Source organism: Schistosoma mansoni, assembly GCF_000237925.1.
Source record: "Schistosoma mansoni, WGS project CABG00000000 data, supercontig 0191, strain Puerto Rico, whole genome shotgun sequence".
Lineage (NCBI taxonomy): Eukaryota > Metazoa > Platyhelminthes > Trematoda > Strigeidida > Schistosomatidae > Schistosoma > Schistosoma mansoni.
In genome coordinates this window covers 186,072-200,516 of record NW_017386071.1, presented here as the reverse complement: position 1 = coordinate 200,516, position 14,445 = coordinate 186,072, and the positions used below count along the sequence as shown (strand labels likewise).

The window sequence follows — 14,445 nt, the reverse complement described above, 5'->3', positions numbered from 1 at the left end:
TTAAATGATTTTCTTATTTACTTGAAATACAATAGCATAAAGCACTCGTGAATATTTATATGGATAGTATGTATGAAACTAAAGCATTTGTGCCACGGGATTAAGCAGCTAGGTTACTGTAATTTACGCATGGTTAATATAAAATAAAAGTTTAGACTTAGGATCATGTAGAAATCAAGTGTTTTATGAATACATTTTACAACATATACAAAATCCCTGGAAAATAGCTTCTCAGGGTTTACACTTTTACTTATTCACCTCTTGGCGCCCCCGTTTCAGAAAAATTAGTTGCATGACAATGTGTAAGAGTTAATCCATGATCAATCTGGTTTGCATCCATAAGTTTAGTTTAGAATTCTTCATTGTCCTTTGTATTAATACATCATTTTAAGCACAATTCAGTATCACTTACAATTAAACTATCATAAAATACTGTAGAATATTTATTTTACTGTTGGCACAGTTGCCACTAACTGATCAGCTTTTTTAAAAAAGTTGGTGATAATGCATATCCTAGAATGGAATCGCAGTTGTTTTATAAAGAAACAATACTAAGTGAATTTATTTATATATAAAGCTTGAATAAAACTACTTTTTTCATCACTGACAGTTTAGCATTTATTTCAATTTATTTTATGTGTGAAAACTCATTTAAACCTTGATCTTAATTTAAAAAATCAGATTGTAATGGGTCACTATTCACACAGAATACACGGTCATACTAATTTACATACTTTTAGCCTACTATCTAAAAACAATTTAATCTTTATACAATAAAAGACAGTGATTCATTTAGATGAGAAAAAGACCTACAGAATCCTTAATTATAAATTTAAAAAAGGTATACAAAGTAACATTCATTTCCTACAAACATCTGTATGTTACCTTAATGATTGACCTTAAACAAACAAACAAAAGAAATAAGCGGATTTATTGAAATTCAGAAATTAGATTGAATTAATGACATGTAATAAAATCAATAATTTATCCCAAGTGGAAATAAATTTTATGATACATAGAATATAACTATCAGTTGTTGTTGTTGTTTTTTTTTTTAGAAAATTTTAATTTAACTAAAATGATATTATATATAGCTGAAATCATGAGTCAATTGAAGCTAGACCACCACGGAGAACCTGGAAGCACTGGATGGTCGTTTCGTCCTATTGTGGGACTTCTCAACAGTGCGCATTCACGATATTATTCAAAATTATATAGTTAGGTTTTTTTATTTTTTAATAGTTGAGATTATGAGTCAATTTAAATAAAATAGGGGGGGGGAGAATAATTGAATAATACAATAAAACAAAAAAAAGATCAATAGTCAATCAGTCTTGTTGATTAACTATGCAACATAGAAATAAATAACAGGCATTAATATGATAACTAAAAGACTTATTGAATATAGCTAATAACAAGTTATTGTATAATGAACGAGAACATAAGTGAGGACAATCAAATGTGGTTGAATACAAAAATATAGAATATTATAGTAAAATCTGAGAATCATACACTGTAAATACTTCATTTGCAAAATGTTAAACAATCATCTCAGACTTCATTATTCCATCATTTCCACACCAATCTCTCTTTGCTATCGTTTTATTTTCTTTGATCTTTTTAACCTTTTGCCTCCAGGCATTTCACTTTTGATTGATGATGCATACTACTTATATCTGTCGATATTAGTAGCACACACCACAATTGATGATATGGTGTTAACTCGAAATACTATAGACCGATAATTCCATACTCACTAACTGTATATCAAAATTTCACTTGGTATTGTTTGTTTAAATCTTGTCATTGATGTTTAGAACTACGATTGATTAGTCTCTTATTAGCATATGCTCACCTTGTGCGAATTTCCTCGATATTTCCTTAATTCAAAAGCATTATATGCAAGGATGGTTGGGGGATAGCAGTAAATTTCAGGACGAGCGTTTCTTCATAGCTGATACTCATCAGCTGAATCTACTTCCATCCCACAGTTGAAATTCACTCTGGGACTTGAACTCGGTACTGTTCACTTCAAGCGCCATCGTGTTATCTCCTTAGCTAATGAGTCCTGATAGCCACTAGTTTTGTGCCATGGGGTGAAGTTTAAATTCACGTGGTATTGTTTACTTGAATCTTCCCATTGATGTATACTAAAAGTCTGTATTGTCATTTCAACATGAGAAATATTCAAGGGGATGCTTTTTTAGAGTTATGATTAATTTCAAAGTAATTTTCATCATGAATTGATATTAATAAGTGATTTAGTGAATATTGGACGCTGCCTAACAGTTGTATAATTATAGTTTAAGGAGCTACGAATAATATTTTCATCATCTTTATTAAGAGCTACGTAGGATAATTCGTTTTTCAATTTGTTCCAACAATTCATACTCTTAAGGAGTAGTGAACAATGTCAATATAAACCCTTAAAGATATAAACAGTTTTCTTAGATACCCCTTGGTAATAAGAGTTAAATGTCATATAATCAAAATCCAGTACTTCCTATAGCTATCTAATAATGATTATATGAGTGAATATGTTCCTAACTAAACAACGAATACTATACAATTCTTGAGTATCAATAATGTTTACTTTAAGAGAAAACTATACATAAATAGCTATTAGAATGTATGTAACGGAAACAATAAAAAAAGAAGAATATATATGATCTTGCCTTAATGTTTTTAATTGAATATTTTTTCCATCAAATGGTTCAAAAGTTAACGCTTCATTCCATACAGGATTTAAACATTGTGGTCGTGTTGATGTACGTGGTGTTGTACTATTATGACTTGTTGGTAATAATTGACATACAACATAAGGATCAGATAAACCATTTGCATCCATTGCAATTAAATTCTATAAAAATATAAATCAAATGGAATATATTTGATATGAATTAGAGTTACAGTATTTTACTAGACAATCTTTTATGAGCTTCTTCAACGAATTAATAGGACGAAACGGCCATCCAGTGCTTCCATGTTTTCCATGGTGGTCTAACTTCAATTGTTTCATGATCTCAACTATTAAAATTAAAATCGTCAAATATAAATGAGGTCAAAAGCTCATTTTCTCCCCAACAAGCAATTGTTGAATCATGTTCATGTAATAAATTTTGTTTTATTAGTGCGAATACTAATTATCTATTACGTAATCGATGTGTGGGTGAGGATGATAATGATTGGTTGTTTGCTTAATCAGACTTGTAGATGGTCTGATAGGTACTAGATGAGTTATATATTCTCCTACCCTTATTATTAATGGTTGTTGTTGAATTGAGTAGTCGGTTTTTGGTGCGGAGATATAGTCAGGCTAATTTCATGTTCTTGATGTGAGTTGTGTTGAAGTTCTGTAGAATAGACACTGGGAGAGAATCCAGTGTAGATATTCGTCTAAGATAAATTAACGTCCCATTTTTGTGGACAAGGAAAATCGAGCGTTATAACAGTAACATCCCCAAATTTTCCCCATACGATGATGTATTCTCAAGTGTATATTTATTTATAACTTACTCTGATAATTTTATATGCCCTAAATTTATGACCAGATTATTCTAAACTTCAATGTCATTATAAATACCATGAACTTTTGTAAAGTATCTACTGGATGAAAAAAAAGGATAAAATTGTTTGTTTACATATCAGCAATATTAGACAGATGTATTAGAAGAAGAAATGGTAATGACTACCTAAACAGTTGAATGTATATTATTGTTGTTGAGTAAGAATTTAGCTCTTTGATACAACTATAGTTATTTTATTTATTTAATAGGTAATAACACCAAAATTACATTTAATGAGACTTTGTCTTGTCTATTTAACATTATTTGTCCATATTTGTATGGCTTCTCTGATCAGATTTTATTTATTGGATAATGAACCTATCTAATTTATTTAAAATTTGTTATATTTTCTGTTTCTAATCAATATAATAGTATCACTGATCTATTCTGCAATGTTGTATGGTCTTCTGAAATCTTGGGACTATGTTTTAAGCATTGTTCTTGTTTAATCATCGTTAAACTCAGTATTATTTGTGTCTTCAGTACCGACACGTCATTAAAACTATAATATTTAATTTTGTAGACGCAGTTTTGCTGTTTCTTTGGTTTTTTAATCAACGCACTTTGTTTTGTTTCCCTAATGGAATTAAATACAAATTCATTGCCAGTTTCCTAATCGTTGACAGTCATAACTAGTTAGAGAAAGCATATTAATGGAGCTCCATCCGTAAAACAAATTTCAGAAAATTTGTACTAATATACTAGTTGTCATTTATTTTCATAGTTTAAACCACGAAACGAGGGATTGGATAACTATTCTGTTTTAGTATGGGACTCAGAAGCTCATATCTATGGTCGCATAATATAGAATCGATCCCAAGATCTTCGGTGTCGCATAACTGTTCAGTACTTTCTGGTTTCAAATGACTGTCTAATTAAAGTTAGCCCGTAATTTAAACTATGATAATTTTATAATCTCCACAAAATTCGTTAGTGATTTAACTTATTTGTTAATGTCAAACGAATACTTTTATCGCATACATGTAGTTCCCTTTATCATTTTGAAAAGAGCAAGAACAAAGATTCTAACAGAATAGCATGAATTCATTTTATTTCGTTAGTACTCGTCAGCTACTTACAACCTGTGATATTTAAAAATCATAATTACACAATGGGTTTAAATTAATTATATGAAAGGTTTTAGTTGGAAGTTATATTAAAGGCACATTAGTATAGTATAGCAAGGGTGTAAATCAATTTAAAGGGCTGAGTATTGTAAATATATACTTTATATAAAAGAAAATTCTACAATACTGATTGTGACAACAGTTCAAACGGCCAGAAACAAGTGATTAGATAATGAGTAAACGCTGATAGGAATGAAATGAGTAAAGATTACCAATCTGGAAGGTAGTTGGAATAAGAACTCAATGATGAGATAAATGCAAGAAAGAGTTTAAAAAACGTTTAAGATGCAACGAAGGAATATTTTTTGTCACCAAGGCAAGGAAAGATTATTAACAATCATCTTTTGGACACATAAATCAGGTTTTTGACATCTGGTAGCAACAGCTTCAGAAAACTTCAGGAGACTGGAGTTTGTCTGCCTACTAATCACCTCAACAGATTGTAAGGTATCGACCTGATGTCCTGTATCCAAGAAATAATTGGTAATTACACTGTTTAGAGCCTTCTTTTCTCTTGTTCTGAGGCTTTTTGGAACATGCTCAAAAAATTTAAGATTTTAAATATCACAGGTTTCAAGCAGCTGATGAGAACCAATGAAATAAAATGAATTCATGTTGTTCTGCTAAAATCTTTGTTGGTAACGAGTTTTACTTAGTCAAAATGTAAGAGTAGTTATACTTCACTGAGTAAAAATGTAGTAAACAAGAGTGAAAATCATGTGTAAACAACAAGTATTTTTTCAAGCATTATTCTAAAAGAAAATTTACTAAAACAAACAAAATTATATTTGTAAAACTCTCAGCGCTGAAATTAAATAACCGTAGAGTTTCTGTCTCCAGCTAACCTAATCGGAGTTTCTTTAGGGAAATAATCAAAATCGAATTATTGAAGATAACGAGAACAAAAACCTTCAGAAACGTTTTGTTGCGTATTGAGATATCCTGCATAAATTAGTAAATCCTAGCTTCTGTCTACACTTTTACAACTAGTAGTATGAGTAAAAACAATTACGAATTTCATGTTTGGATTGATTTCCAATTAGTTTTTATTAACCCCATAACACAATCGGACGATTTTCTACTAACACATGCTTTGAAAAGCACAATTTACTTGAATAAGGTTCTCGTTTCAGAATGAATAAAAGCCAATACACACAACATTTTCCAGCATATCTTGGACATATTTATCATCAAATGACTCAAATCCTTACAGTTAATAAAATACCCACTTGAATATAATTAAACAGAACAGGATATTTACCGACTGTGTTTTTGATGACTAACTTTCATTGATGTTATATCAAGACCACCATTAAAACACTTGAAGCACTGGAATCCTCAGTAGTGCTCATTCAGTGCTTCCTAGGTTTTCAGTGGTTGTCTAACTAAGTCGGTTCATGACTTCTTTTTCTTGACTATTTCACTTAGATTTTATGTCTTGTAATAATTACTCAATTGATAAGATCCTGTAAATAATAATCATCGACAGAAGGGGGTTTTGTAGAGATTTTATAGTAATTTTATAGTTCAAATCATTAGTCAATTGAAGCTAGACCACCATGAAAAACCTGGAAGCACTGGACGGTTTATGGCTGAATCAAACTTGAATATCAATTAGCTTCTCTATGGTATGGATCTACAAAACTCTTCATACAAACTAAACTTTTCACTCTAATGTAAGAACAAGGAAGAAGTAGTCTTGTTCATTGTAATGAAATTGAAGTTAAGGAATAATAGTTTAATCCATAAAGGTATTCATAAAGATGTTATGTCATTTCAATTCATTGAATCCCTAAAAAGATATAATTTCGTGTTTTACTGAATCCATCTCCTGTAAAACTATCTTTTTTATGTTTTTCAAACTATATAAAACTTCACAACATTACATAATTCATAAAATAGAAATGAAATTTAATCTATCAAAACAACTTACTTTGGCTTTGTGAATAGCTACATGAAGTTGTTTATTCAATGTATCATGATATAATGTAAAATAGAGCACACCAAATGGAGCTAATAATGATTGAATGATAAAGATAAAAAAGAATGTGATCAATTTTGGACAGAATAAATGTTACTCAATTGTATTTTAACAATAGAAGAATTTCACTATATTTGTGTACAGCTTATTCACTACATGTTTAAAAAGCTTCTGGTTACACTAATAGTTGTAAAGAATGATTTAGGAGATAAAAGTTATCTATGGTTGAAGAGTAACATCCTTGACTGTTAGAATCCCAGAAGGAGTGTCAGTTCGCTCAAGGTTACGGATACGTCTTATTGATAAATGTCGAATAGCATAAAAGATAGATCCATGACGTCCTACAGACTACTTCCAACTGCCTAACATCTGAACACAGTGCATATGATGTCGAATCATTTGGATTTGCAGACAGACTACAAGTTAACAGACAGAATTCGACTAACACTAAAGGACTAGACAAACATGATATTAGTCACGACCTAGTGGACAATAAATAATATTTATCATTCTGTCATTTGTTGGTTATCAGTTATGCATAGCTTAAACTTCAGATTTCTACCTGAAGTTTGTGCTGATGATGTCGTTCAGAATAACGATGAAAACTCCACGACCAAACCATCCAGCTCAGAGAACGAAACTGCATCAAAATCATCTACCTGAGCTACAAATATTCTCCACCACATCAGTGGCTAGCAGTGGAATTCAGGATTTGCGTCCTATCTTATTCAGGCTTGTCAGTTGAATGCACCTGGCTCTTAGTGTTGATATTCACATTGGAAACCAAACTCGATACTTTTCTCTTTAAAGCATCAAAGCGTTGCTCACTGAACTGCTAGATCCAGATAACCACTGCTTGTGCAACGTGAATCAGTTTAGTGATTAAGTGTTTTTATTTACCTGTTAATTTCGAAAATGCAATGAGAAGACGAAATTTATCAAAGGGACTAACTGTTTTAAATTTTTTGTTAATATTAAGGACTTCAATTCATCAATCAGTTTATGTAAAACTTGTGAATTCTTGGCAATATCTTGAAAATCTGTTGAGATGCACACATCTCAAAAAGAGACTGATCAACTGCAGTTACTAATATCAATGTGACGATACAAACACTCATAAATCATTTATTTACTCGTCAATTTATACATCCGATGAAAAGCTTTGAAATAAAGTCAAGGATACGCTTTTAATACAACTTGACCTTTAATTTTAGTTTTGTTCAGTATCTATTATTATTTTACATTATTATTACCCTTACATTATGTATATATGGATTCAATCTTCATTCAAATTCTGTCATTGCTGAGGGAGTAAAGTAATTATTGGAGACAGACATGAAAAGGATGAATAGCAACTGGAAAGAACTGAAAATGATTGCCCAGGACAGGGTTGGATGGATAGTTTTGGTTGGCGGCCTATGCTCCTCCAAAAGGGGTAACAGACGTAAGTCAGAAATATAAATATATATATATATATATATATATATATATATATATATAGTATTATTACAATCAGAAATCATCAAAGACTTGTGCATGAAATGTTTCAAATTTTGATAGAAAGAACATCTAAACGCTTGAATATTACAAACACCAACCATCACTTTTCATACTAACTTTATTACATAATTGATTTAAGAAGCTTAAAAAATACATCATCCAATAAACGTAAATTTATTATAAATATCCGTTGGAAGTCACTAGACGCTTGTTGAATCTAAGTTTTTTCATTTACCTCGGACTTAGTTTATTACCACAAGTCGATGAAACCTGTTGGAATACATTTTAGTTGAATAAAACCTCTGTAAATGGTTTTACATGAAATGAGAATATTTTTTCATAATATCTAGAAAGTGTATGATTATAAAATTACCTTCTTCACTTGAAGATACAGTTGGACGTCGTACCACAGACGTGGGACTCGATGATGATGAAAGAAGATTGGATGGTTCTTTTTCACCTGTTAAACTTACAACCTTCTGCGTAGAATTGGTATTATTAAATGAAGAAGCTAAAGCAGAGGCTGTCGAATGATTAACAGTTTTATTAGGTACAAATGACGAATGAAACGATTGTGCTGAAACAGGTGACTGTGGTCTCCATAATGAATTAGTATTTAGTGAATCGGGTAAAAGGCATGAGGCCGGTGAGATATGAGGTATATCTTGACTATTCGCAGTTACAGGCACATTTATATATGTTGGAGAGTTTGTTTTAGGTACATCAACAATACTTTGATCTGTTGGAACATATGAAGAATGCTCTGGAGATTTCGAAAATCCCTTAGATATTCCACGTGTTTTTGTACTTGACGTAGCTATGGTAAGAAAAAAACATCGTTTTCATTTAGCAATACTCAATATTTCACAATAAAATTTGTTTGAGTACATTTGAATTAAGGACAAAATTTAGTGACAAGATATACTGAACATATGTGAATTTTTATATGATCGAACGTACTTTTGTAACATTAAGGTGGACTGAATAACTTACGAACTAAATTGTAAACAACTATGAAACTTACTGTCTTCATAAAACCAATATAAATAAATATAGAGAATAAAACAACCGGAATAAATGAATCTGTATAACAAAATAGAATTCCACAAATTTTCTAACAACTGGATGATTTATATGAATATTAATTTTCGTTGGTCGACGGAGAACTTTTTAAACTCTATGCCCAAAACTCATTAGCTTTGTACTCGAAACGGATTAATTTGGCAGTACACTATCAACACTATTCATCAATATATATCTTTTCAAATCTTATAACTAAAATAAATTATATAAAAGCTAGTTTTAGTCAGTTTGTAATTGCAATCGATTAATGATTGGGTAGTAACTAATTCCATGTATCCATTTCTCTCGTTACTGCTAGAAAGCTACAAATTACCCTGTAGGTAGCCTAAGTGATATAAATTATGTTGAGACTTTAGGGGGCGGCTAGAGTTAGTCGACAGAAAACTCAAGGACCGGGTTTCGTGTTAGTGATCAATACCATGATCCTACGGAAGATGAGTTACAAACTGAAGAGCTCAATGATAACATCTTATACTCTGCAGCTGGGTGAGGCAAGTTGGAATATTACAGGAAACACTAGTTTCCTCAAGTCTAACAGGTACACCTTATTGGCAAGTCCTGACTAGCATAAAACCTATACCTAGGCTTCTTGTCGACTGTCTTTAGCCATTGAATAAGTCAGTTTATATAAATTTATGATTTCATCCCTATATAAAATATTCTAGTTTGTTCATGTGACTTATCAAAGAATACAAAATATCAATTACTACTTCCGGTTGTAAAACTATTACTTAATCTAAAAATTTTAATAAGAATCTAATGAAATATATTTGTGAAGCTGTTAATTTAATATCTCTCTATGAAATTTGTTTTTTAAACGAACTGATTTTTGAAAAAGAAAAGAAGAGAAGAAAAGAGGAATCCCACAATAGGACGAAACGGCCGTCCAATGCTTTCAGGTTTTCCTTGATGGTCTAGCTTCAATTGACTTATGATTTCAACTATGAAAATACTGAAATATCCACAAAAACCTGTTCTGAGAAAAGAAAATGTTAGATAATGACAGTAAAGTTTATACAATATTCTTTGTTATCAATGTTGTGACTTTTGATACATGTTAAATATTACGTGACCTATTCACCAATTAGAATACGACATATGCTATGTTAGCACTGTGCCAAACCAATGATGTATCGACCGATACGAGCAGCCTAGCGTCCCTATTGGTCTTTTTTCCTTCCTAGCCCTGTCTGTTAAGTACAAAACACTAATCTCAGCCTCCACAATATAAATCATTTATTTCAAACATACTGGGTTAATATACAAACTAAACGGACCATATCAAACCATAAAAAAGAAAATAACATTTGTACAAGATCTAGCCAAAAGTGGCTGTGATTGTAGGAGACTGTCATTAATAAATTGGGTATAACTTAAGAATGGTAAATCGTATAATAATGGTCTATAGATCAAAATGAAGTTTATAATAAGAGAAATATGAATATACATGCATGAGTATATATATATATATTTCGCGCGAAAATCCGAGACTTGTTATCTTATACGTGATTGGTTCGTCCATAAATTATAGTTTCTCCCTGAAAGATACTTACTGGTTCCATCAAACCATTACATGAAACCATGGGGATATAAAATCTAATTTAATTGTAAATTATCTATGAAATATCTATGTTCGAATAAGTATATTATGAAGTACAATAAAAGATATTTCATTGTTATATTCTACTACTTTTCGAATTATACGATGATTAAATCCAGCTAAAATATTTCTAAACTTTTACCTAGGACCAAATAAGTGACTACAGGTACGTATCAGTTAGATTCAACCGGTAGGTAATCGATGTAACCTGATAACCAGTGAATTTAAATCAGTTTTTAATAACAACTGGTTTCATAACTCTTCTAGAATTCTCTGATGAGTACATAGAATACTATCCCTTCCGAGATGAATTAAGGCTCTGAATATAATACTATCTAACTAATCTGGATTTCTAATTCTTACATTTTATAAAAATGGTGGAAATCTGTCGATAAAAATCAGAGGTATCGGTTCGATTAATCTGGTTTTTATAATCTTAGCTCATGTAATTATTCTTATAACAATTAGAGTTCACTGATGACCTACTAACCTGGACATGAATATTTGGCATCGAACGCGTTTTAAAATCAAAGCCAAACAGACAACTCATCTGTCTCATAATGTTTTATTTACGAAAAGGTGAACCAAAAATATTTGCTTCTCTACTCAATGCAATTGATAAACCCGACAGAGCATGTTGCTGTAAAGGGTGACACTTTGAGATGATGCTTATCTGTGTTATATTCAAGCTTATTTATGACTATTTGACTAAATAACTCTATGTGTGATTTCTATGACATATTCAAATATTTATTGTTGTCCGAACAAAGTACATTCTCTTCCACTAAAAGGTTTAGAGACCGATAACAATATATATTCCTGATGATGTTATAGCAACATTCCTACGATTAATTTCGATAATGGTTAGTTTTTGTTAAGTCCTTTTGTTAACTTATTTAACAAATAATGTTATTCGGAAAGTAACAATCAGCCTATTTCTTTGTATTGTCATGATCACTATCATGTCTGTATAAACGTGTATGCTTGACTACATGTAACAGCCTACGCACATATCCCTTTCTACCTTAAATGTTAATCGCTCAAATATCACCCGATAAATCATTCTCCTTTTTCATGTATACATGTGCTCGAATTTCATTAATTGCCTTTGCCTTACCTAGGTGCGCCTTGGTTCGATTTGACTATAAGTCCGCCTCTGTAATCGTTCGCATACACACATTGGCCTCTCTGCTCCAAATTTACTCGATGTATTTGTAACTTTGTTATGTGTACTATCCCCTAATAAACTGTAGTCACCGCTTCTTATTGCCTTCTAAATTCAAACACCGTTTGGAATTTATATAATAACGGTTATCAAGTTGATCGATTAACGAAGCTAAGCCACCATAGTGTCGACACATTTCTTTTTAGGATGGATGAGAACATTAAATATAAGTACTCACTAGATTATATTAATTCAAAAGCTTAGCAATCAGTGCATGATATAATTTATTTCATTTACTTATATGTTATTTTTATCTTGAGACTAATAACCTCATTTCATCAGAGTCCCAGAGTAAACATCAACTCTGACATACAGGTACATCTAGCTGACGAGTCCCAAATAGAACGGAACGCGCGTCAAACTGGATTTCACTGCTAGCCACTGTCCATCTATGCATAAAATACTTGTGAATCAATGTGATATCGAGGCAAAACGCACATTATGCACATATGCTAATAAGAAACTGATCAATTGCAATACTAAACACCAATGAGAAGATTCAACCAAACAATACCAAGTGAATATTTATGAATAGTTTATTCAGATAAAATTCGTTAAATGAAATATTTTATGATAGACACTATAACTTACCTTCATTTTGTAGTATATCTTTACTTGTACTTGGTACAGGTGAGCTATCAGCTTCAGATCCTTCCGGTTTAGAAGGTCGTCCTTAAAGAGAAACCATATAATGTCATAAAAATAAATTTCATTTAATTTCATTTTAAATAAGAAATAAATCCTCTTCAATTTAGAATTTCATAAACAAATTTATGCATTAAGTTTATTTTATTTCAGATTTTGGACAGTCAAATTATCATAGTAAGAATAGCTTGAAATGTTTTCTTATAAAAGTTGGTTTGCTTACCTTTTTCTTTTAATAATTAAACAGTGCAAACAGTTTGTCATCGTTCAATTTGCTTAATAACTTTCTTAAGTTATAGATCAGCTATTCATTATGATAGCTCTCAGTATAGAAAAAGAAAATTTAACCGGGTAACTGACTTATATCGAGGTCTTGGTGAAGTTTTTTTTTCTCTGAGCTGAATGGTATGATCGTGAAGCTTTTATCGTTTTCCTTGATGTGATGGGATTAAAAAGCAAAAATTACATTCTTTTACTCATTGTAATTTTTGTTGAACATTATTTCCCTATGCATAATTCATTATGATCATTAAACAGTGTAGTATTTGAATTTGTTTACCAGTGTGGTCACAATACAAGCCCTCACATGGAATCCTGAAGGCCAAAGAAGAAGAGGGAGACAAAAGAACACATTACGCCGAGAAGTGGAGACAGACATGAGAAAAATGAACAAAAATAGGATAGAACTAGAAAGGAAGGCCCAGGACAGATTGGGTGGGAGAACGTTGGTCGGCGGACTATGCTGCACTGGGAGTAACAGTCGTAAGTACCAGTGTGATATTTTATTCTGTATAACATTAATTTGTTTGAGTGTGGTGTTATTTCAAAATACGATATTTTTGTATTAAATTAACATGAACTATGCACAGCATGACACACTACATGTGGTCTGTCATAACTCTGGGTATTTGTCATATATGTGATTTCATCCTAATTAATAATCAAAATGAGTGTATAATCAATCAAACGAGTGCATTTTTGACTACGGTCGTCATTGCGGTTTGGAGTTAATAAATCTTTACTTGTACCAACCTTTGTATTCTTATTTACACATCGTGGGAATTGCAGTGATTCTTCGCTTTAAAAATATAAGTGATAAGCGACCAGTTATAACACTTCTAAACGATATCATCGGCACAAACTTTGACTCGATGAAAGCTCCATGATCAAACTATCCAGATTAGAGAAATCACGTCACCAAAATCATCCACCTGAGCTAAAAATCTTCCCTACCATCGGGGTTTTAAAATGTTAACCTGGACAACATAGGTTTGAATTACACAATGAACAGGAATCCTCTCCGGATTTCAGCTACTCTTTGCTAACGAAAACCAGTCAACTTAAAACCCAGGTGAAGCACAGTTTCTTGCCTAGTGCCTTTAACCACCTAAAATTCAAAAGCTAAATTATTTGCAAAACATATTCACACATTACTACTTAGCTTACAGAATATAATGTTAATTAGATTATAGAAATTTCTCAAAGAACCTCAGTATTGTCCCTATACATGATTAGTGTGATGTTGTACAAATGCAAATTCTCATAAAATTTAACAGTACGATTCATAATGTTTACCTTAATCAAAGTTATGTGTAAAACTTAGAAATCTTTAAATCTAGAATGTTTACATGTAGCCCATTTTACCTTGTTACTGACATCAAAAATGATAGGAAATGATTTTTGAATCTTCATTGGTATGGGCCTCAGAGACATACAAC

At 31.4% G+C, this 14,445-nt stretch overlaps 1 protein-coding gene across 1 annotated transcript in view; it reads right to left on the bottom strand.

Annotated features, from left to right (window-relative positions):
• Smp_145120 (rabphilin-3a, putative) overlaps nt 1-14,445 on the bottom strand; it is a gene marked incomplete at both ends in the record, with an annotated part of 83,577 nt that overhangs the window by 50,412 nt on the left and 18,720 nt on the right. Inside the window, 4 exons of the mRNA XM_018794098.1 lie at nt 2,727-2,860; nt 6,627-6,706; nt 8,548-8,991; nt 12,674-12,754. Coding sequence (XP_018647079.1) covers nt 2,727-2,860; nt 6,627-6,706; nt 8,548-8,991; nt 12,674-12,754 — 739 coding nt within the window. The remainder of the gene's footprint in view (nt 1-2,726; nt 2,861-6,626; nt 6,707-8,547; nt 8,992-12,673; nt 12,755-14,445) is intronic.